This window comes from Manduca sexta, chromosome 10, assembly GCF_014839805.1.
Source record: "Manduca sexta isolate Smith_Timp_Sample1 chromosome 10, JHU_Msex_v1.0, whole genome shotgun sequence".
NCBI lineage: Eukaryota > Metazoa > Arthropoda > Insecta > Lepidoptera > Sphingidae > Manduca > Manduca sexta.
Window position 1 is genome coordinate 8,002,829 of NC_051124.1, and position 26,417 is coordinate 8,029,245.

The 26,417-nt window shown below is 39.2% G+C and overlaps 2 protein-coding genes across 5 annotated transcripts in view; one reads left to right on the forward strand and one right to left on the reverse strand.

The window, feature by feature from the left end:
* Positions 1-26,417, forward strand: part of LOC115448299 (dual 3',5'-cyclic-AMP and -GMP phosphodiesterase 11) — a 239,158-nt gene that overhangs the window by 46,531 nt on the left and 166,210 nt on the right. For 2 of the 4 annotated variants that reach the window (XM_037437276.1, XM_037437277.1), the window contains exon 2: positions 21,480-21,560. In XM_037437276.1, coding sequence (XP_037293173.1) covers positions 21,545-21,560 — 16 coding nt within the window. In that variant the 5' untranslated portion in view covers positions 21,480-21,544. Of the gene's footprint in view, positions 1-21,479; positions 21,567-26,417 lie in introns of those variants that run through there. The other 2 variants (XM_037437274.1, XM_037437267.1) reach the window with 2 other exon arrangements.
* On the reverse strand, positions 4,505-5,083 carry LOC119188931 (predicted GPI-anchored protein 58). Its single transcript, XM_037437196.1, has one exon. The coding sequence runs from the start codon at positions 5,081-5,083 to the stop codon at positions 4,505-4,507; it is 579 nt and encodes a 192-aa protein (XP_037293093.1).

Below are 26,417 nucleotides of genomic sequence, written 5' to 3' on the forward strand. Positions count from 1 at the left end.
GTTGGGGTCTTTATTAAAACTTCCACGGATTTGTTCACTGGTTTATTTCGAATCTGCTTATCTCGTACCAATTTTCTTATTCTGCCTCGAACTACAAACTACGCATTTTTTTTTTTTTTTTTGATCCTGTCTTACGTTTGTTAGCCTGGCAAGGGCCGGCTTATACAAACACACCGGTCTTGCGGGTGCGTGCTTTAGGCACTGCGAGCCCTTAAGTGACCATGCTGAGGGCGACCCTCTAAAGGGTCACGACCTCGGCTCAGGACGGCCACTGAGAGGATGTTTTTGGGGACATCAGCGATTATGGAAACGCGAAAGGGCGAAAAACGACCTAACCGTCTAACATGTTTACATCGGCGCCCGGGCCGGAATTATCAGAAGGGTCGGGAGGACGGGGGACGCGGCGAGGTCCTCGACGGCGAGGACGGAGCAGCGGTCGTGTTGAGTGTTTGAGCTTTTAAGCAGCTCGTGCTTTCTACGTATTGCCAGAGTTATATCGTCCTCTGGATCTGATAAGACTGAACGCGGTCTTCTCCATTTGGCGCGGTCAAATGGAGTGTATTTAGAATTTAGTCGGATTAACGGATTCGGGTGATTGACCGCCTTATCGAAATAGCGTCTGCTGGCCATGTGCATAAAGTGCCTGATGGTCGGCATATCGGTGTCCACGTGGAGGTTGCGATTGCGAACGTACCACGGGGCATCGAGTGCACGTCTGAGGAATTTGTTTTGTAACACCTGCAGACGCTGAAGTCGAGCAGGCGGTATATGCGCGAATACGGGGACGCGTACGTCATGATCGGTCTAACGCACGTAGTAAAGATCCTAATCTTGTTGCGGATAGACATCTTACTTTTTCTGTTTAAGAGCCAGTGGAGCTGGCCCATCGCGAATGCGGCTCGCGCGCGTACCGCATTTACGTGTGGGGCGAAGGTCAACCTCTGATCAAGGATCACACCTAGATATTTGACCTTATGGGTCCAAGGGATGATTTGAGACAATCTAACTGAAGCGTTAGGCGCTTCTTTCTGAAGCTTCCTATGGAATAGGATAGCTTGGCTTTTGGAGGGTTGACAGTGATGCGCCATTTGCGAAACCACTCGCCGAGCTGGTCGGCGGCGGCCTGCAAAATGCGCACCACATGTTCCGGTTCTCTACGTGAAGCGTAGATCGCCGTGTCGTCCGCGAAGAGCGCCAGATGGGCGTCTTTGTATTTAGGAATATCGCTAGTATATAGCGAGAAGAGAAAGGTGATAGCGCGGAGCCTTGCGGGACTCCGGCCGAGATGGTATGACGAGGAGAGGGTGCCCTCGACACGATATTTGAAACCGCGATTCGACAAAACTCTCGTATGATGTGCACGAGCTGTGTGGGCACGTTGAGAGTGTACAGCTTGTACAACAAGCCGTTGTGCCACACTTTGTCGAATGCTTTCTCAATATCGAAGAAGAGAGCACCGGTATAGAATCCTAACTTAAATCTGGAATAGACATGCTCCGTGATGCGGAGTATCTGATGCACGCAACTGTGCCTATTTCGAAAACCAAACTGCTCTGGAGGGAGCAGATTGTGGGAGTGAGCTACTATTTTGAGACGGTCGAGGACGATCCGCTCATAAAGTTTCCCTATCGTGCTAAGTAGGCTAATGGGCCTATAAGAGGCCGGTTCTGACGCGGGTTTACCCGGCTTGTGAATTCCTATCACGACTGCTTCTTTCCAGGCCTCAGGAAAGTAGCAGTTCTGGAATGCTGCATTGAGGATGTCAGCAAGAATCTTGACCAGATGCCCCGGTAGCATTTTCAGTAACCTAGTGGGGATACCGTCAGCCCCGGGGGCTTTTCGCCTATTTAGTGCCTTGATCAGAGTGACGACTTCTTCGATCGTCACCGGCGCGAGGTCGGGGGCGCGTCGACGTCCGGGTCGATTGTTTGAAATGGTCGCGGAATAGGCGGCGAAGGGATCGCGTTCCTACTTTCGACAAAAGTGTCTACCGCAACAAGATGATCGTGGTCTACGGGAATTGTTTCGAGCGAGCATTGAGACTGCAGGGTGGAGGCTAATAATTCCGCTTTCTCGTCGTCGTCAAACGCGGGGCGTTGATTCGGACGATTGAGCGGGGGAAAAGAGGCCACATCCTTTCTCTTGAAAGAGCGGACCAGCTTCCAAAAGGCATGTGGGTCGGTTGGATTTCCGACAAGTGCTGCTCCCACCTCGAATCGACGGCGTCCTTTACGCGACGTCTGGCCTCACGTTGGAGGTAACGCGCGAGACGCCGTCGATCCGGGAGGGTCAGACACGCAGGCCTTTAGTGCTGCGTTTCGCCTCCTCAGCACCCATCTCACGTCATCGGGAAGATGCCCTTGACCGTTGCCGGTCTCGGGCACCCTCTCGGAGCTTTCGCTCAAGACGTGGTGTAGATGGTTGGTGAAGGAGCGAATCGCGCCGGTCGTTTCCTCGCGAGTCACGATGTTGGGCGGAATAGAAGAGAGCATTAGATGAAGTATCGGCGAGTTTGGTGCTCAAGAGCCGCCAATTCGTCGACACTTTCACCCTGTCGTTAGGACCTGTGTCTGAGGGACCGTTATGGGGGCCTAGATCTAGGATCACAGGTCTGTGGTCTGAATCTAACTCGTGTAACACTCGCAGGGAACGCACGTTGAGACATACGTTCCTTACGAGTGCTATATCTAAAATATCTGGTCTGTAACTATCGTCTACGAAGCTATAGTGCGTGGGTTCAGAAGGAACCAGAATGCTCATGTCAATCTCGTCAAGACAGCTCTCGAGTACCGCACCCCTACCATTGGTAGAGTTGCAGTTCAGAGAGTGTTCTTGGCGTTAAGGTCGCCCGCCAGAAGGACGGACTCCCCATACTAAGTAGGGTTACAAGTTCGTTGGAGTGAAGCTCCTTACTGGGAGAGATAGGCCGAGATCAGAGTGATCGGCGGGTGTCCTGTCATAGAAAGCCTGCACACTGAAGCCTCAATGCTGCTCACTTTCGGGGGTCGAGAGGTATGCAATGCAGGGACCTTTTGTAAAATATATGAGAGTGCCACCTTTAGGGCCATCGGTGCGATCGTTTCGCACGAGATTGAAATTGGGAAGTTTGGGACTTCGTTGGGAGGGTTTGAGGAACGTTTCCTGGAGGAGGAAGACGTCCAATTTATGATCGCGAGCAAAGTCTGAGAGTTCGGCTCGTTGGCCGCGTAAACCATTAAGGTTGAAAAAGCCCACTCTGAGGGAGCGAGGCTTGAGTCGCGATGGGTTATTTCCGTTTGGAGAAGCCATTACGGAGAGAAATGGATTCCATGGTGAGTTGGTAGATGCGCTGTTGCGCGTTATAAATTGGGCGAAAAGGACTGAGTCAGAGCGACCCAGTGCCTTCATTTTGGACGAGCAGTCGTGGATCAGCGCGTGGAGTTCGATAATCTCTGGGGAAACCAGAGAATGAAGAAGCCGCGCCGCTAGACGTCGGAGTCGCCGCCACCTGGGGTTTGGATGGTGCGGGAGCCTTCGACTTGACTACCTTGGAAGAGGTAGCCTTGGAGGTCGAGGGCGTTGGGACGGGAGCGGGAACAGTGGCCGCCGCTGCTGGTGTTGTGGCCGGGGTGGCGGGAGATCCTCCGGGAGAACCACCGCCCTGGGCCTGGGGACGCGAGTCGGCACGTACCGTGGCGGGAAACCACGGGTTACGTGTCGGGGCTGGGGCCAAACGAATTTTTCAGCCTGAGGGGCCTTGGCCTTAGGGGCCTGATTGGTCCTATAATTGGACTTGTATTTGGGTGCTCGTGGGCACCCCGGTAATGGCCGGATGGCCAGATTGCCGGCAGTTGGTGCACGAAGGCGGCTCCGTGCACTGGGACCTATCTTTCGGACGCGGGCACTCTGACGTGCCGTGCTCGCCGAGGCACTTGACGCACCTGGCGGGAGGCGACAGCCACGCGAGTTGTGGCCATACTTCTGGCAGTTGTGACACTGCGCAACCTCGCTAGTCTTATGTGGGGTCTCGACGGTGAAGCCGCCAAGGCCCGAGATGTCGCGAAGCTCGTAAAGAGCTTTTACGTCCGCGGGGGTAGCCAAGATGGCGAGGACCATCTCGTACTGTATGCCACGTCGTGACAAACGCGATTTACGGTGCATCCGGTGCACCTCTAGGGCTGCGATGCCCTTGGCTTGGAGGCCTTGTTGGACCTCGGCGGCCGACATTTGGAGGGGTATGCCACGGATGACATATCTATAGCGGCGCTCGTCCGGGAGCGCAAAGGTGTAATAATGATAGCGTTTGCTATCTAGAAATTTGGTCAACTCGCGGTGATCGCTAATTGACCCGGGCTGGAGGGACAGCAGTTTTTGGCCACTGTTCCAGGCGTTGGGCGGGATTTTAATGCCCCCACTGGTGAGGGCATCAAAAGGACTGAAGGGAGGCCCCTTCAGGAAGCTGAAGATTAACCTTCGGTGGCTTTTAGGCCCCTTAGGTTGGGTCGGTGGCGACGAATCCGTCGAGCTAGCGGGCGCGGGCTGGGAAGCCGCGGGTTTTGTTTTGCGCAGAAGGCGCGGACGGCGCAGAAGGCGCTTGGGACGCAGGAGCGTCTGAGCCACGCTGCTTCTTCCTGCGCCCGTTCCTCACGGTCGTGAAGCCATCGTCATCGAGGTCCGACGACGCGGCCCCAGACCGTGATTCGCTGGGGTCAGGGGAAACAGGTCGCTTGGACGCGCAAGCGACGGGGACAGCGGAAAGCTGGGGTGCGCCTGGATCGGAATCCATGGCGAGGTCGGGATCGACGGCACCGGCCGGGCTCCCGGGCGGACTAGGTCCGTCCGAGGACTCGGCCGACTCCGACGAGTCCGAGGAAGAGGATGACTCAGATGAGTCGGTAGAGGTCGCGGGTGACGCGGGTGAAGCGGGTGACTCCGGTGAGTCAGGCACCGCACGGGGGGCATTGGCGACCACTAGTGAGTGGACCAGAGAGCAGAACATTGGGTCGCTCTTAATGTATTCTGCGATGGTTGTCAGCAAGGCGTTTTTTGTCTTGCCGACCTCCACCGCGGGCTCGTCAGTGTCCATAGGCCTAGATTCAGCCATTGCGGGCGAATCCGGGCCTAGGGGGCACTTAAAATAGAATGATTGAAGGGCCGCGAGTGGGTTCGGGACCCGGGTGCGTTCCGCCTGGGAAAGAACCCACAAGAAACCAGGCGGCTATCGCACAGAGAGCGAACGCGTGATTTTAAGTGAAACGAACAAACGTCCCCGGGTGGGTGTGCCCGGGGTTGTGTGTGATGAGTGACCCTCCCCGCCGGGTGTAGTCTTGGGGGGATGTACTTATAATTAGGTGTGCCCTAAGCTTGTATCCCTTTGCCAATCTTAATGTGCGAAAGGGTTCCTAACAATCCGTGCGACGTAATCGATATTGGACCTTTTTATGGGTCCGCACGCTCAACCGTCACACGGGATGGAGTGAAAAGGAAAGGTAGGGTTGGGAAGGAGATATGCGGGGAAACTGTGGTGTGTCTCCACAGCTTCCTTGTCCGCACCCGTCCGGCTTCGCTTTAGCCCTGAGGGGCGCAGCGCGGGCTGGTCACCGCTAGCTCGGCTTGTTATCACCGTTAGGTTTACCACCGAGCTAACCCTGAAGGGGCAAAATTGTCGAGAAACGATACAGAAACGGGTTTGACCCTGTCCTGAGAAGGACGCGGCCGGACCCAAACAAAGGACGCAGGTAACAACAGGGACAATGCCCTATTGTTTCCTTTGTCCGTGGCGTGCAGCGAGGTCGCTGCGGTCGTTCCGAGCAGGTACTCGGAAACGGGACAATGGCTTTACCGAGCAGGTACTCGGAAAAAGCCAAAGGGACCGCTCGAGTCGGGTGCTCAGAGCGGAGTGTGAGTGCTGTTCTTGACAAACTACGCATACAATCGCCCGACTTATATACTAGTTTAGGAGGCACTATAACGCACGGGTGTGCCTCCTACGCACTTCGGCCATTGGCCCGCCGTTTTTCCCTCGTTGGCGCGTCCGTCGCTCCGATTGGCCGTAGGGTTCTGGTGGGCGGGGCGTCGTTCCACGATGCGCCGGCGCCGGGTCCCTCGTCGAGCGCGTGCAGTGCGCGCCTCAGTCGCGCGGCGACCGCCGTCCCGCGACGTTGCTCCTCTGGATGCGGCGTTGACGGGTCGCTCGCTGAGCGTGCGGCGCGCGGGCTTCAGTCCCGCTGCGTCCGCCGTCCCGTAACGTCGCTCCTTAGGCAGCGTCGTCGACGGGCCTCAGTGTCACGGCGGCCGCGAAGTCGTCGTGTCGCTAACACTTACTATGCTTGACGAAGTGTTCCCGTTAGTACCGTCCGTGCCCTTTAGTAGAGTCTAGTTTAGTCTGTACCTAAGCTTTGAATATAGTAACGTATGTTTGATGTATCAGAAACCATAACTAAATATCTATTTCAATATGACTATCTATTGTTGAGTAGGTCGTGTATTGATAAAATATTATGTAATGGATTTAAACTGCATTAGTTTATGAATATGTATACATATAACCTACTATTTCTTAGTATGTCATGTCGAATACGATTTTTTTCTGATAAATCTCCGCACGAATGTCCTTTCACCAACCGCGGTAATTACAGCCTATTTTGCTTAATTAAAGCGATTACGTACCTCTAAATAAGAGGATTAGTTTTTCAACCGTGTTTCATGAACTCTGTACTTTGATAATTATTCAGAGTTCCGTACAAAATTTGGAATAACATTAAATTATACAATGTTTCATCGTTGTAAAGGCGAATCAATTAATAAATTTGCATTATTTTTTATTAAACAAATTTTACTGATTCTGAATAACCTAATGCCATTTGTTTTTAAACCTCATTATGTATAGATTTTAAGATATAAGGTTTTAAAAATGTTTGATGACACGTCAATCCACCCTGAATCACAGTAATACACAAAGGCGACGCACTTTACACACCACAGCATGAACAATCGTAGGCGTACCAGGCGGGCAGGTACTACACTTAACGCTATCCTAGCTTTACTAAAGGAACATCATTCATTCGTAAACACGATAAATAGAAAAATACAATGCGGTCACCAAGTCTTGATACCGAGAAATAAATATCACAATTTTTTTGCCTTATATCCATTTTCAATAATCGATTTCAATCGGTTTTCTTGATCTATCTCGAAAATGGACTAATCAGAACATAACTTATATGGAAATGTTTACAAATGCGTTATTTTGATTGGTTCATTTTCGACATCGGATTAAAGATTGAGATGAGATTGAAAAGTACTGTTACTCGTGTAGGTATTATAAATCAGTTTATTCCTCTACTTTAAACACTCAATATATCATATTAAAGTTCTTTGTCTAGCGCTAACCAGTAGAATTGAGTTTCAGCAACTCATTATGGTGATCAACATCCCGCTCGGATATCAGGGTATTGACCTGATGAATCACTCGCCAAAATATACGGCTATATAGTTTTTATAGTAGTTTTATACGCATGTTTATATCCGGCATGATATAATATCTAAGGTCGACGTTGTTCTTATATCCTTCTTAATAAATGATTAAAGATAAAGCTGTCACCAGGTGTTTTAGTGATAAGAATAATTAGACAGAAATATTATGTAATTTTGATCGCGGCTTCGCTCGCGTGATGCAGATTTCTGGAATGAAAGTCCCCCTGTATATTTTTCCGGGTTAGAAAGTAGCCTTTAAACTTCCCAGGGTCTTAAACTATCTCCATACCAAATTTCATAAAAATCCGTTCAGTAGATTTTGAGAAAATCGATAAAATACAGACAGAACGAAAAGAGGACCATTTTTTATACGGATAGGTAGATTTATATCTTTGCTATGCCCATGTGAAAAAGAAAATCCGGGCTAAAAGTCCTGATTATATTTTTTCGGGATAAAAGTAATCATAAACTTCAAGAGAAATATAACTTTTTATTAGTGAAAAAAAAATCAAAATCGGTTTAGTGGTTCCTGAGATTAACTAGTTCACACAAACAAACTGTTCAGTTTATATATTAGTATAGATTTGTAACATCATTAACACTTTATTTTGATCATGATTGATGGCACGATTTTTAGAAAATATTTTAAATATATTACGTATTGAATTCAAAGTATACTGATAAATAGCCAAATTATTTTTTTATTATTTATCTTTATTTTGTTTCTGGTTAATGTATATTTTCAACATCATCAGATTTTTAACTTACGTATAAAAAAAATATTCTTCATTATTCCTTTCCCATTTGTGATTTATTGTCAAAACACATTGATGGTGGTAGGACATATTTTGTATTCGCTCGAATTGCGACTACCGCACCCAGTGTTACAACCCGCCATAGTTGTTCACGGAAGTGTGTCGCGTTCCGGGTTTAGCCTGTGTTTATCCGGTTCAAACAGGTCCGCATAATGGTATCAACCGCCGAGGAGTAATCATCTCTCGCCAGTCGACATTCTATATGGACCCCAAATCGCTTACCATCATGTGCAGTTGGTCACTCTACTGTGCTCTTACGAAAAAGACAACAAATTTATTAAAAGCTAAGCTTAGGCATGGGCCAGCCTAGGCATGGGCAAATGCAAAAATTATTTTGATATTTTTAAACAATATCCATATTTACATATTAAAAGGACAGACAAAAAGAGACTATACATAGACATTTATTTGGTTGCGTTGAAAAAGAATCAAATTGGGTTTATAGAGAGTAGAGAGAGAGAGAGAGAAACATATTACAATATATTACATAATTGATATAAAATATAGCAAAGCTCTTAAAAAATATCGCATTTGATACACGGAAGAATATTTGTTTGATTATTATCTCAAAAAATATTATTATTTTGATATATCAATGTTTTACCCATGCCTAATGCAGCCGTTGTTAATGTAAATACGTGCGGAGAGTATTAACATGACTGCTGTCACAGTCGGGTAAAAATAACTATAGTTCGCAAAAATAACGAGTGTTTAGCGAATTTGTAGAAAATTTAGGTCGATCCTATTTTCTGAGACGCGCACACTCAATTTGCTAAGTTAAACAACCGTTTACTTTTTCAGAAAGTTGAACAAATAGCAATTGTTTGATGAAAGTTCCTTCGACCTCCGGGTTGCTTGATTAAAAAACCGCTTCAAGCACTATGCGCTCCCATCGTTTGCATTTAGTTTGTTTAGTTTCATTGGATTAAAACTCATCTCATATGTTATATATTTGTTTATATTGTGTTATACTGTAGCCTGGAGATAGCCATGATCGTTTTGTAAATAAAACATCGTATAAATTATTGGTATTTCATAATCCTTAACATATTTATTGTCAAAAAGCCAACTGTAAATTGCACAAATCTCATTTCTGTTTCACTCGTAAATTTAGACGTAATGCCATCGACATCCAACACCCACGGTTGCATGTAATTCATTAATAATTGTGTTTAAGTTATACAAATTTACGCAGCGCCAAAGTCCAAACCAAACATAGAGGTCCGCACCGGACCAGTTTGTGTTTGTATAAATAAAACAATATGTTTTATTAATTTGGTTTAAACCAAATGATCGAAAACTTTTATAGACGAATAAGAGTTGATAACACTTCCTCTTATATGCTCTACGAATATACTATAGTACCATAAGTATCTTCTGAGACATGAAACTTTATTGCATTGCAATAAAACATTACTATATTTGTTTTAAACTTATTACTACCAAATAATAAAACGATTATAATACTCAAAAATTATTTTATTAATTCGTGTATTTTTTAAAAATTCTTTGAATAACGAGATAACCTTGCCTTCGCCTGATGGTAAGCGTTACGACTGCCCATAAACAGTAGAAAAACCATCCAACCTCTTGAATGGCCTTCAAACCAGAACACAACAGTGACGACACACTGCTGCTTAGCGGCAGAAATAGACATTATGATACGTAACCAGCCGGACTGTCGTATGAAAGACCTACAACCAGTGGAGTATTTCGAAACAAAGTCCAATTATGGCTATTAATAGCAATAAAAAACACGCATAACTATTATATGACTTACTGCCACGCAGTAGAACGACGTAATGAAACGACTGTCGGGTAGTTTACGAAGTAATCTTTTAGTGTGAGAATACTTTATGAGTATTCCGTAAGTTCCAATACAGATTGAGTGACGTCGATATAGGACAACGACCCCGGCATTCGGCAGCTTATTTTTGTATTTTATATGGAAATTCTCTTTTATTCATATTTTATCACTTAGAATAGCGTTTGGAAATACAGTTTAGTAACATTTTTTTTAGAAAAATTAGATATCCTAGATGACTTATAGGTTTCATTTTATTTAAGACAGGTATATTATTAAAATTTATTGATTTGCATTTGTATATTTTGTGATAAGAATATAATTCTAATATTTCTTTTTATATTACATGGTGCCTTTTATATTTATGGCAGCGGTTTTTCGACGAAGAATTCAATGGTCTTTCCACAGTTTAAAAATAATGACTTTTATTCCCGGGCATTAATAGCTCGGAGAAAGCGAGATAAAGAACAATAGAATACGGTGAATGTGTTAAAACATTGAATGCGCAGGAAGTGAAAAAGCTTCTAAAGGGAAATTGCTCTATCGTCGGTCTACCCTCATTCATGAATAAGTCATGCCGGCTATGTTTTAATATCCACAAGGTCTGTTTTACATTGCAGGATTCATGGAATTGATATAAGTTTATGCAAAACCAACCTTAAGAATATCATATTGATTATAATACTAGGTGTTGTTCGCGGCTTCGCTCACGCACACCTTACCAGTTGCAAAAGATTCTAAACTGTAGCGATTTACAGCGCCATCTGTATGACGTTAAAGCTATTTATTTAAGTAATCAGATCATAAAATTATATTATTTCCCATCAGAGCAACTCCCGGGATAAAAAATAACCTATAAGGATGAAAATCGGGAAAAGTATATAACCATATCCCTGTGCCAAATTTCTTGCACATAGGCTACTTTTTTGTTATATCCATACAAATGATTTTGCGTTTACTTCCAACAGACATCCAAATATTCAAACATTTGCACAAACCTTGGCGTTGTAAGAGTATAAGATTGGCAGGATTTGAATTTACATAAAATGTAAATATACAGTGCTCGTAGCTCAGTGAACCCGAGGGATGTGCACCTAATAGTTGGTGGTGTGGTAATTTAATCGTAAATTCAGTATTGGGCCTCTGTAAGTCTGTCTCTACATCATAATATGCTCATTATTTAATTAATATGTATACAAACATTGGTGCACAATAAATTTTTGTTCATTTAAAAGTATTATTTCAATATACTGTTAGTACGTACAATGTACCTACATATTTTGTAGCGGTAATACCATACTGTAAGGTTATCAATAGATTACGTTTAATTTAATTTAAAACTATTCTAGATTTATTTTACGTAATGAGCATAAATAATATACAACAGAGACTAGGCTAAAAAAGAAGTACAAATGGAGTTCTCATTGCAATAGATGATTATAATTTCAACGCAACGATTAAATTGCGATTTATCTTTTTAACAGATTACGTGTTCGCGTTAATATTATGTACATGGTCATTGAGTTATAACGAGAAATATAATAATAACTGTTACAAGTTTTTTTTAATAACTGTATTTCTCCACTTGGATACAATTAAAGCTACCTAAATCAAACCTACCCATACCTGCTTAAAATTCGGAGCGGAACCGGAAAGTCTCATAGGGCTTTTGAATTATTAATTGTGTGACGTAAAGAAAAACATTACTAAATGGTAATAAATTAATATCATCATTAGTCGAACAATGTCAGTGAATGACGCAAAACAACTATAATAAAAAGATTACAATTTGTAATACAAAATATTGACGTAAAACTAACCATAGTTTGGCAGACAGGTGGTCATGCGTTGCAGTGTGTTACGTACAATAAGTTACACATTGTTAAATTATGGTCTTGTATTGAATATTCAGAGTAAGTCACGAGCTATATACGTGCAGGAAACAATGCAGACAAAAGATTTCGTTGTATACATGTCAACGAGTTTTGGCTGAAAACGTTCTAGATTATCCACCTGAGCCATTATATGGTAGCGGAAGCAGCTATTTATGGCCTAGAAAAAATCTGTTTCTTATTTTGAAAATGTATTGAAACTAGTCAGAAGAAAATTGTAATGCAAATTTAATAAACAACGGTCGAAAACGCTTTTAAAAGATTTCTTATCAATTATTTGTTTACGTACGCTTTGAATAATATACTAACATTATACAGTTATTAAACTAATAGAGGTCAAAGTCTTTCGGTAATTACAAATGGTTGCCGAAGTCACAATGTTAACCCGATGTTGTGTAACTCTCATAGATAACATGCGTAGTCTATAAATCACTATACGAGATACATTCGTAATCAGACTTGAGAAACATTTATACACGTTGAAGATACAACGCGGTGATACGTCCAGTGTTGCGTGGAACTGTTGTAACAATTCATCCTTTTCAAACTCCTGCGACTGTGTATGACTACGCGTTTCAATTTATGTTGGTAATGTATATAATTTACTTTATCATTGTAATTTGTATAACGCATAATTGTTTGCCCACTTTATGTTTATAAATTATGAATATTAAATGAAGTTCTTTAAAGGACGTTATGTGTAGCCTTTAGAAAGATTGATTTCCAAAGAACTTTAGTATTAATGGAAGTGATTTTCGACGTATGCGGTCTGTTTTTAATTGCTTCGTAATCCTATTACAAATCGTTTTCACGTGGAATTGTTGGTAATCCGATACGCCATTTATGTGTTTAGATCATGTTAAATACACCAGTGGCGAAGCGTCCACACAACCAGATTCCTACCGGCTTCCCTTTCAGGTTCATTTATGTTTATCTTAGGTTTTGCTTTCTGTTAAATTGGCCGCGATATGTTAACTAAAGCATCTTTTTTGCCTCGGGTTACCTTTTGAAAAATTTCACCCTTCGCCACTGAAATACACACACAGACACACACGCGCACCCTTACGCCTTTTATCGACGAGGGGGTAGGCAGAAGCACAACTGGTACGTCCACTTTCCGCCGTGTGTATTCCGCCAATGATGTGATAAGGGTCGAGTATAACGCCATATCGGGCACAGGTTCCAAACTCTGGGTTGATGACTGAGTAGACCCTATATCTCTGCCCGACCCGGGGATCAAATCCGAGAACTCGGCACTGCAGTACCGTAATACAACTACACCATCGAGGCAGTCAAATTAGTCAGGCGGTAAAATTTAAATATCGGATATAAATAAGTTTTACTAGTTGTAATCTTACAACTATATCTCCCTAGAGGTAAGCGGTCACAAATAATATATTCCGGTTTCGTGAAGATAATTATGCAAATCATGCAACAATTTATCTCACAATTCATCAAATGAGACAATGATATGCAGCTTTATTATCGGAATCCAATCCAATGAGGGAGTGAACGTTTTCAAGCTCACAATTTGGTACAGTATGAATTTAATAAAGGACATCTTTACTAACATTATAAAGAGAAAAGTTTGTTTATTTGTTAGTAGGTTTGTAGAGGCTGATCTCTGGAACTAGTGAACCTATTTTGAAAATTATTTTACTAATAGAAAGTGCAATAGCACTTATGAGTATTGTAGCTTTCTAGGCTATTGCCTATCCCTGAATATATAGAGCAGGACTGTTATCTCAGAAGCAGTAGTTTGAGTATTTATATTTTAATATAAGTAAATAAACTATGTCATAATTTTTAAGACTAGAGTCTTATGAAAATCGCTATAATATACCTATGTTCGTCACTCAACATATAACGCTGAAATTCTTGCATCACGTATGTATCCTTCAAGGACCGTCTCACGTAATATAACTAGATTTCCAAGATGTAATCAAGCTTGACCCACTAACCTGACTGAGCTTCGATTGCTTGAGAAGTGAATTAACCGAGCTAGATTTCAGCTATTCGCAGCAAACCGCTGGATGCAGGTCGGTTTGTTACGAAATCTTCGGGGAATTCGACATATTTAGCAGTAATAATTATGAACTGTGTTATGAACCTTATTTAGAACGTTAATGATACTACTGCAAAACAGCGTTGTGTTGTGGTTTGCACCACGTCACAACATTATGCTGAGTGGTCACCCACCGGTCACAGCAACGACCATTTTTAATTATTATTTATAATTAAGGCACATTGTTTTTGTTTATGTTGCGACTGGGACTAATAAATCGTTTTTCTTTCTTTCTATAAGAGTATTTCGTTTGATAATTTATATCGTGATGATTTTTTGTTCCCGCGGGGTAAAAACGCGTTGTCGCTACCGCCACAAGGGGAGGAATGGTTATGTTACTTAGTTTCACTGGTCTTACGGTCCAATATCGATAATCGGGAGTGTAGCATCATCCTAGCGAGCATTGGTCAAGTTCCAACCCCTATATATGTCCTACACCGGCATGCGAACTAAAATCCGCGGTGGTCTTCATCGGCGCATACGGGACGGCCCCGGCATCTTGTTGCACTGAAATAGCTGCGTGGAACCGTCCCTGCATATCGTGATCGCTGACGCATAGACTCATTCAGTCTTACTTATAAACTTGTTTTAGCGTTAAGAGGTGACTAAGAATTGCTTAAATAGCTGTCAAAAACATCACCAGTTTCCTAGTTTAAACCTTATTAAGAAGCAAGATGGCGGGTTTTGACTTACAACTGATCGAGTAAATATATATTTTAACTAAGCATAACTTTGCGATTTTTTTATAAGTAAGACTGATTATTTGTGCTGTTTCTAACTCAAAATCATCATGTAAATTTCTTAAGATAGTTATTTACCACGATTGTATTTTATTTATTTAAACCAATAATATAATATTCAGTATCAGTAAAACCACATTTAATTAAACCAACTCTTCACACAAAAATGTACTGCCTGACTGAATTATTTCAGCGAGGAACTTAAAGAATGTCCGTCGCTCACGCATTAATAGGTTCACTTACTCAGCCATGCGGGGTCTAATGAAGAGTGAATACCGCTTACTTTGTTAATTAAAATTTAAAACTTAGCTTAAAAGTAGCCACATAAGTGTTTTATTCCACCGGTTTGAATTTTAATCGTATTCTAAATTGAATAAGCTATAACGATTAACGTCAATTCTGACATTTGAATGTCATAATAAAATAGTATAATTATTAAATTATGTTAGCATTGGCTCGCATAATAACATTTGGACATGGGCCAGTAAATTCCGATTTTTGGTTATAGATAAAGTTCACGCTAATTGAATTATTATTGTGAATAGTTGACCCGACAGACGTTGTCCCGTCTTAGTTATGAATTTGCAGCGCGCATTCTGTAAATCGCTGAAACTAACTTTTCTTAAATTTTCTAACGTTCCGCTCGACTTCTTTAATTTTTTTTCCATAAGAACCTTCTGACAATAACAAACACAACAAAAATAAAATACTAAAATCGGTCCAGCCGTTCACGCGTGATGGCGTGACCAAGGGAAATAGGGATTCATTTTTATATACATATATAGATAGATAACAACATCGGTAATAGTTTTCGTTTTCAGGTCATTTTTTGATTAGGTAAAGTTTATACTACCAACACCAATTTTTACGAAATAGACCGACAACCTAATGACGAATATTTCAAGTGGGATCATGGATGTGAGTCCGACCTTTAGAGATAGAAATAGCGATGCCAAATTGAAAATATGGTGATGAATACGTACGTTGGCTCAACAGATTTGAACGGCATTTTATTTATATTTCTGTGAATGACCAGGCGAGCTTGCCGTTCGCCTTATGGTAAGCGATAAGACCGCCCATGAACAGCAGTAACGCCATCCAACACCTTGTATTACAAAGTATTGTTTATTATTCCACTGCGTTCGCCATCCTGAGACATGAGATGTTAAGTCTTATTATGTCCAGTAGTTACGCTGGCTACAATGTCTTTCTAACTGGAACACAATAATGACTACACACTGCTGCTTGGCGGCAGATATAGACATTGCAGTGGTACCTACCCAGGCGGACTCTCACATATTATGAGAGACCTACCACCATTAATATTAAAACTATATAAATAAAATACATAGTTTATCCCTAAAGAGTTTAAACGGTAAAAGTATATTTTAAACGATCCAATTTACTTTGAGTTGTTTTAGAAGTAAATATTTTTAGAATTTGATTTGACAAAATTCCAATTCAGCGTTTATTAGTTTTCAAACTTTCAAATATGTTTGCATCGTCTGCATCAACTGCAAACCCATGCATGATTCATGCGATAACAAAACCACAATTCTTTGGAATATTGAACCGAACGTCGAATGCTGTTAAGTTATAATAAAACTATTTTAAACGCTAAGTATTTTAACTTAAAATTTGAAATCGCTCGTTAATAAATTTCAACGTAGTGTAGAGGATGTACTTCAACCTTTTCAGCGGGGTTGCCGGGTATGCACACAAGTTATATTATGTATGCAAAAAAATACATAAATTATTACTTGGCTTTGAATTCTGTTTCCTCTTTCCTCTTACAAACACACTTATTTAATTCAAATATTTGTTGTGATTGCATCTTATTATTCATGAATGATTATAATCAATTTGATTATTTCATCTCTACTCTGATAAAATACTGTGACTGCCTTGTTGGTGCAGTTGTAATTGTACACGGAACGACTACGGCGCTGAGGCACTGGATTCGACTCCCGGGTCGGGCCAAAATAATTGTGACTCGGTTTTTCCATCTGAAAAATAACTCAGTCGCAGCTCCGACTCAGGAAGTTGCCGGTGTGATACCCCTGTGCCTGCATACCCGGTTGATCTTCGTTCAGATTGGCCGAAATTCGGCTAGGAACGAATTAATCAATCTGATAAAACACTAATTATGTTCGATATTCCTAAAAATATACACGATATAAACATTAATAATTTTTCTGCATAAATAAATTATATTTCACATCCGTTTCTCAGTCAACATCAACAGTGACATAGAATGAACTAACTTATTTAATCCAATGTTAGGCGTTCATTACGAACGACTTAACACAATTAAAATGGAAGCGATGCTTTCACGTGGATTAAGAAAACCTAATTTACATGAAAGCCGATATTAACCGGCATCGCCTCATTTAGGAGCAATTAGTTTCCTCTTTTCTGTACTCACCGTTGGGAAACATTGTAAAACTTATATTTGAAGAAGCTGGTTTTGTGGTAAGACTTTATTTTAGGCATATCAAAGCATCTGTTAGTTTCCTAAAACACTGTTGTAGGAAATTTGTATAAAGATATATGGTGCAACAGACACGCGCCACTATGGAATTCCGTCCAAATGGAAATAAAGGTATATAATTGTATTAAAGTAAACGTGGCGAGCCAGTCGCTAAATCGGCCACTAGACCGACATCCTTACCTTCCAGACTCCCGCCTGATATTGATCAGGAAACCCAAATTACTTAACCCTATTGGGGATTCGAAACCTAGACCTCAGAGCGATCAAACATATTTTTACATTAAATACTAATTCACACAATACTATTGATAATCAGATCTGCGTATTCCATTTGCAGTAACATGAATTTCACTGGAAAACAATAGTAAACAGGAATGGCTACTCCTAACGCTCGTTCAGTTTATTTATGCAGCTGGAACGCAGCTGTAACACGGCCATGATATGGTTTTCAATATACCAGTGTAATTTCTCTTGGTTTATTACCGTTTAATTAATGTTTTGAAGCCATTGGTGTTGTCAAGGTTGATGATAAACACTTTCGTTCAACTAGTTTTAGAAGTATTTACGAAACGCCAGCTAAATTCATTTAATATTGAAAAATTAAGACAGTGCTATATATAATTTTATTTTTCATGCATTTAAATTCTCGTGTTTATCCTCGAGAGCTCAGATGTAAATCATAAGGCTAATAAATTATGCCTGATGCCTTTGGCATTAATTCCGCCGATATACATACATATGTATATGTATAAAGTGCATAAATAAATAAAGTTAATTAGCGTCCCCTTGTTGCCATGTGATAGCATGATAAGTAAGAATATTGTTATGCCTATTGTAATGCTTTAATAAAGCGGTAGAAACTAGAAACGGAGTCGCCCTTATAGACATTTTTTATACAAAACACACATCACTCTTTTATCACCGAAAGGGTTAATGTCCAAATCCGTGTAATGCGAGTTTTTATCTTAATACACAAATTTAGACTTCAACTCTTATACGCATACAAGTAAAGTATTTATTCTCAGTTTCTCCTGTCTACACAAGTGCACTTCAAAGGGCGAATAAAAAATATACCTACTCGTAAAACAATGGCTCTGGTCTCGGATGCATTATTTTACTGCACAAAGGGAGCGAGTTTCTTAGGTCAAAGCGGCAAGTGTGTACTATTTTTATGTTCCTAGAATATGTTATTTATTCTCGGATAGCCTTGTAATAGTGGAAAATTACTTTATTAAGAAAAAAATCTTAAGTTCTACGAATAAATAACTATAAGTAGCTGGTAGAAAACAGATGGTTACTATGGAACTATTAGATATAATAAGACTTAACTTTTCACATCTGACGATGGCGAGCGCAGTGGAATGTCAAACCATACTTTGTAATTCAAGGTGTTGGATATAGTTTCTACTGTTTATGGGCGGTAGTACCGCTTACCATCAGGTGAAAGGCAAGCTCGTCTTGTCATTTAAAGCAATAAACAAACAAAAAAACTTTCAGTTGGTTAAATAACGGACAGCCATCGCCAAGGTGTATCCATTAAATATTTTTTATCTACTTCGGTGTGGTACACGAGAAACTAAAACATTGACCGCTTGCGATGTTTGGTAAGTATTTACACATTTTCGACTGCCTGAATGTATAAGTTGGATGTAAAATTGTTTAAACTGACTTCAAATAGGAATACATGGAATACGGAAGTATTGAAGCAACGGCTTATCTAATACAAAACAAACCAAAATTAAAAGAGCAAAAATATCGGAGCTGTGAACCTTTTACACTTTTTTCGTTAGAACACATGAGTTTTTGCACTAAACCAAAACTCCACGGGCAACAACAAAAAAACGTACTGTTGAAAACTCATATTTCGAGCTTAGTTATTTTTTCAACGGAAAGTAATTTACGCGTTGTGTTAACGATAACAAAGGTGTATGCTTAAAAAGGGTTATTTTCATTAAACTTTTGAAAGTAAAATGAATATACAATAGGTTCCTAATAATAATAATAGTAATAATATCAGCCCTGTATTATATACTTGCCCACTGCTGAGCACGGGCCTCCTCTACTACTGAGAGGGATTAGGCCTTAGTCCACCACGCTGGTCTAATGCGGATTGGTAGACTTCACACACCTTCGAAATTTATATAGAGAACTTCTGAAATGTGCAGGTTTCCTCACGATGTTTTCCTTCACCGTTAAAGCGAACGATAAATTCACAAAGAATACACACATGATTTTTTTTTAGAAAAGTCAGAGGTGTGTGCCCTTGGGATTTGCACCTGCGGACGTTCGTCTTGGCAGTCCGTTCCACACCCAACTAGGCTATCGCCGCTTAGGTTCCTAGGATTGTTGTAAATATTTTGTTGCATAATTTCAATTTAAAATAAAGTTTCTTCGAAATAAAATAATTGTTATTAATACGATAACCTGATATCTCTAATGCTTTGGTATATAAATTTATGGCGGTATGGATGCAGTCTTTAAATTCGGTAAGAACTCTCATCTGGGTGGAGTTGCGACCAATACTTCATATTATGTCATTAGTATGAAGTATTGCACCCACCTCAGTCCGTAATATATATAATATAAAAAATTACATGTTAATTGGTAAATTATGTTTGTTTTAAAACTTCGCTCTACTAAAACATAAATAAATAGAGTGTGGATTGGATCTAAATGTCGTAATAAATATCGTGCACGCTTCCATTTTGTGTTATCCAATTTCCGTCCAAAGGATTAAACTATTTAAACACCTTTATAAATTCAGTTCTAATTATGTAGATGCATAGGCAATTGAAATTCAAATTACCCCTTTGTTTGCAATTTATTGACCTATTAAAGCGTCTCGCTTTATGGAATTGCCATTGGAACTGTTTTTTTTGTCATGTCTTAGTTTATCCACTTTTTTATGATTGTACATAATATGTTTAAGTATGTAGATCTATGTGGGGTTTAAAGTACAGGCATCGTTTATAATTGCAGAATATTTGTTAATTATGTTATTTTACAATAAAAGTTATCTGACCGTTGAAAAGTTCGTCCTTTAAAAGTAACTCCAGATTTTATCGTATGTTGAAAACAGCATCATTTGGTGAAGTAATCTGATTAACCTTCCTAATTTCCGTGGCATTGCTATGGCCAAAACAAACACCTTATTCTAATGGCAAATCCATGGGATTCGCCAGTTATTACGGTACCCGTATGGTTGCAAAAAAATAATTTGTTTAATTCAGAGATCTAGTTAAGCGTCGATCTATCTTATTTAAATGATTTTAAGGCTTTCATGAAAAATAAAATTATGGCATGCCTGCCACCTAGCGGATGGAGGAGCTACTAACACGTCGAGAATTCTACATGTTGCCTTTTGTTTCCCATAAGCAACTTGGTGGTCGTGTGGCAGTTCTAGTTTCAGCAAACTTCAGTAGATGTCGCTGTTTTCGAATCTTGAATTAATCTGAATATTTTAATTTATTGCCATGAGAAAAATTGAGCGTCGTCATGATTTCGCTTTCTTAAAGCAAAAATTATATAAATAATATATATGTAGCCTAACCTACTATATTAATGGGAGGAAATTGGATTTTGTGTGTGTTGTTTATAATAGTAAATTCAAAAATTATTTAACCGAGTATAAAAACTTTGTCCCTAATATAAAGCTGCATTACCCCTGAGTGCTATAGGCTACATTTTATCCTGGTAATGAGCGTTAACGTGATCAAAATCTTGTTTATATAAAACTAAAGTCATGCCGCGTGTACATTCAAACAGTATACACCACCAGTTCCTGGATCTTGTAGCATGAACAAAAAGTAAACGATGCATAATGTTATATCTTGCTCTATCATATTTTATTAACCGACTCATTTATGAACCGATTTGGAAAAATCTTTTTTTATTTGAAAGAATATACCTCCAGATTGGTGCCATATTTTTTTTTCAATATCGCTTCAGTGGTTTTGAACCTAAAAAAACTAGAATAATTATGTCGTCCAAGAAAACGGAATCGCGAATTTTGCTTTCTTGTGACGTTTTTAGTTATATAGTTCATGTATTTATCTAGTTTAACAAGCAATTTTAATTAGGCACCGACTCCAAAATTGGTATCGAGTATATACCTGTTATGTGAAATTATTTTTTGGTTTTGAGAAGTTTTTGAAGGCGGTTTAATTCTTTGATAAAATTATTTATGTAAATATTCAACAGTAACGTTGATATTGCAGGTGACGGCATCAAGCTGGCATCGTCGGGCCCCGGCAGCCCGGCGCCGCCGCCGGTGCAGTGGCGCATGCGCAGAAAACCAGGTAAAGGTAATTACCACACAGCAGTTATGTACACAATTATTACATTTAACATTACATCGCCTGCATTGCGAAGTAGATGCGGAACCAGGGTGTTAGATACACTGCAGTGAGTTTCGCCCACTTTATTGTCTACCCTAAGATAATGCATATTATAGATTGTTTTCTTAATCCTAAGCTAATTAGATAATTATAGCCTTTTCACTTTTTTTATAGCGAGCATTGATCCATGCGTAGTTAATCAACCCGTAACCTGAGAGACTACACATTCTATCCTTATAGGGATTCATCGCGTCAGACATAATTGCAAGATAATAATTATGGCGTCTTCACGTGCGTGTTAAGCAACTACGCTTATATTTCCACAAGAGATAAGGAATTGATCATTATTTAAGAACGGATTACATTGAAAATATATAATTTCATAGAGTTTCAAGTGTACAAAATCATGTTTACCATCTTCAAGTATGATTTCCGGCGAAGTTGTTTGTAAATATGAGTCATATGTTAACTAACTATTTCTATCATTGTTTACATTATAGCTTACAAATGCTTTAAACGATGCTCCGCAGAACAACACCGTGAATGATGCGAGCAAATATTTATAAAAACCTCAATAAAAAATTAGGTAACATAAATAAAAGATAAATATGTTTAGAAAATATACATACGAAAGCTGTAAAAACAGAAAGTTTTGAGAACTGGAAAAAATCACGTGAAACGTTTCAATTAGCCCACACGTTACGGAGTTTTTTTTATTTCATTTGTAATGAAAACAAGCGTTATTTGAACTATTCGTTGTTTAACTGATTCATTTTATGATTCCTGTGAAACGATGATGTGATAAATATACTCATAAAACCAACCAGTGAACGTTTCCTCTAGTAACGTTTCGTGAATCATAAAAACCTTATTTATCGTTTTAGATTATTGTACTTATTATTGTGTGTTCTAATAGCTTCTTATGCAAGTCTGAGGAGAAATGAATTGTTTATATCATGTTTGTTAACAAGTTTAAATATAATTGTTGTAAAATACATTTTAAACATTTTTAAGCAATGTTACTTTATTAGAATGTAGACATTTTAACAAACTGTTTGTTCGTTGAAAATACGGCACTCTTAGAAGTGTTTAGTTTAATCGTTCCTAAGTAATCTTTTCAAAATGAAATCTCTCTTGATCTCAACTTAAATGTGCGTATCTTTAAGTCTAAGAGTTTTGCATAGTAGAGCAGTTTTCAAACTTTGCTGTTGATTTTGTCTAACAAGCTTGAACTTTAAAGTATCGTAGTACCTTTATATAAAATATTCAACCAACCCACTGAACTTCTGCGTCTTTTATATCCAAGAAATTCTGCCTAATTGACAAGGCTAAATTACTTTGTACAAAATTGATTTTAGACCAATTTATACGTATCATAATAAGAAAGTTGTTTATCCGTTAATTTGTTTGCGCGTCACGTAAAATCGGTTAAAGGGATTTCGATATAGCCCATAAAAAATTCAAGAGACGTGATTGGGTGGGAGTAAATAATAAGAGTAATATTCCACGCAGAGGGAATTCTGGCACAGATAGTAACCATTAATACTAAATAGTCATACTGGAGAGTTACAAATGCATTTAGAATAGTTATGACTATGATACGAGATTAAATCTTATTTTATAATGGAAGAAACACCAAACAGAGTGAGATATTTGGAACATGGTATCTCGTAGTACTGGATACTTGCAGCCACTGACCAGAGCATTTAATTTATAGTATCAGAATATGAATTTTCACGCGGTCAAATGAATATCAACTAATTCCTCTTAGACTATTGATGTTATCGGTTCACCTAATATCCAACCATTTTCACTAACCCTTTTAAAAAGCTAAAATATAACGTGCTCTAAATAGCTCAACTTGTTTTGTCCAAACATTAGCTATTTTCGTCAGAAACATTCGTCTATTTGGCGGATAACATCGTTTAATTATATTCGAGTATCGTAACTACCTTTAAGGGCATTTAATGTACGTTAGTGGACCGAGTCAGGGTAGTGCGTGATCAGGGCTCGTTTACTTCTCATACGTGACTCTCCTCGAGTTAACTGCAAAGTAAATAATGCTCGTCGATATTACAGTATTTGTTTTATTGTTTAATTTATTTAGGTGTTGCTCATGGATATGCCTGCGTTATAGATATAAATGATAAGATATATAGAAATGATTATGTAGGATTTGGTTTTCATTTTTATACAAAATCCAATTAGGATTTTCTACGTTAACTTGAAGTTCAAACATCTTCCTAAACTCGTTTGTGTTATATACAAAATAATTTATACCATGAGGAAATGTTAAAATATAAATAAAAAACAAGAGAAAATCTAAATAAAATATACATTACAATGAAAATGTGGTTTTTCCACATCACAGAGACTTGTGGAAACATAAAACAAAAACCATACACGAATATTTTTTGTGTTGTTTATTGTTTAAAGTTGTTAATTTAAGTACGACTAGTTGTCGCCCATTGGTAATTCGACCACAATTTTAAAATTTTATTTTTTGCACTCCTCTATATTAAGTTTTATTATGATCTTATCTATCTATCTCACACTCTTCCGTACGTCAGTGAGTTTAAAAAGGAGAACAAAGATATTTTATTTTCTGCAATCCTTTATATAAAGTTTTATTATGCCGTATCTCACACTCTTCCGTGCGCTCAGTGAGCTTAAAAAGGAGACCAAAGATATTATTCACATAATTAATTTATAGATAATCAGATGTCGCCTGCGTGGATTTAGATTCAGCCTATTATACCCTAATATGTGTTATATACTTGTGGTAGGTTTCTCATATATGAGAGTCCACCTGGGTAGGTACCACCGCAATGTCTATTTCTGCCGCCAAGCAGCAAAGTGTAGTAACTGTTGTGTTCCGGTTTGAAGGACATTGTAGCCAGTGTAATTACTTGACTTAATGAGACTTAACATCTCTTGTCTTAGGATGGTGAGCGCAGTGGAATACCAAACAATACTTTGTAATTCAAGGTGTTGGATGGTGTTTCTAATGTTTATGTGCGGTCGTATCGCTTACCATCAGGCGAACGGCAAGCTCGTCTCGTCATACAAAGCAATAAAAAGAAATACATCTCCCGTATACCAGAAGGTGCGCGACGCGTGTGGCCCATTTCCCCCGCGTCCATGAATCTCCGATTTACCTTATATGTTACATAAAATGAAGGTTAATAAGTATTTTAGATTATTAAATTGTGTATCCAATGATCGGTTTAGGCGTCGTGATACGGCAAGGAACATTTGACCAAACAAGAAAGCGGCCTGGTGCTTTTAATATTTTTTTAAAACTTTAAAATCTTATATCTTCTGATTAGGTTGATTTTGATAAAATTAGCCCTTTATGTAACTAAGGATAAAGGTTAATATTTGTCAATAATTAGATTTTAATTAAAATGAGTGGCTTTTGCGGGATGTGCCAACGAATACGGACTTTCTACGAGTTTATTACATTACGGTTAGATTATATAACTTGCAACCATATTATAAATGGCAGTCATGTCGGCAAAATAAAAATAAACAGTTTTATTATAAATCAATTGTGCGGTTTGAACTATATAATGTAACCGCGGTTTCCGATCACCGACCAAGCGCTTTATTGTTTATCGGTTTCCAAATTTTTTATGGTAAGTTGGAAAGTTTTCATCGTTTGTTAATTTAAAATAAAAAATTCCTTAAACCATCACGATTATACGTGTACAGTATGTCACAGGGGTAGGATTTGATAATATATACGCCGAGATAAATTTTAAAATGCATGAATTTTAATCATTGTAAATTGAGGGTAATAAGTTATAAGTTTGAATGGACCTTACGCGCTGGTCAACGGACATACTTCTGATTGTAAATCTCATTGCTCGTCCAGGTCTTCGTCAATAACGGAGTTGTACCTTATATAAAACAATAGCTTGTAAGCCCTAGTTGTGCAAAATGAGTTAGTGATATAATTTAAGAACCCATTGGGGTGTACTTCAGACTTCAAGACACGTTAATAGTTTATTATCTAGACTAATATTATACAGAGGATAAGTTTGTAAGTTTGTCTGTAGGGGTGGGAATTACAGATCTGATTTTGAAAATTGTTTCACTAATATATTACTACAGGGTCATTTTGACATTGCGTTACTAAATGACACCACATACTCGTCTTCACCTTTGCTAACATTGTGCCAAAAATCATCCATTAATAATAAATATTTTCGTGAAAAATCTTCGTTTTAGTTATCTGATTTTTTATAATTTCGTAGTTTAACGCGAATATGGCGTGTGGGTTGGTGTATTTCTGACTGATGGTATGATGTTGCCGCTGCAACGAATTGTCTTAGCGTAGTAAGGCTTTAGGGCGCGTAAAATTTAAATTACTTTGTATCCATATTTATTTTGTTCGAAACTTACGCTTTATTATTTTACATCTATGGTTCAAGTAACTTATTGTAGTGTTATTTTCAAGAAGATCCGATGTCAAACTGACCCTGTATACTAAGTATATATATTATACATATTCCTGAGTGCTATAGGCTTTTTATACAGGGGAAATATATATCTGGGCAAAATCTGTAAACTAGCTTTTGGCACACACAGAAGCTAAAGGTTTTAAGCAGCGACGAGAGTTCTTGTTTATACTTAATACGACTTGTTTGTATAATATTGATCCATAAAGAGATTTTAATAATGTCAAAGATGTAATAAAACCGTGGGGCCGTGTCTCACAAAGCCGACGTATAATTTTCTTAACGCACCTACCGGATGTATGTAAATGAAGTCTTACTGAATTGTTGAACGCGTCGAGAATTTAATTTAGCAAAA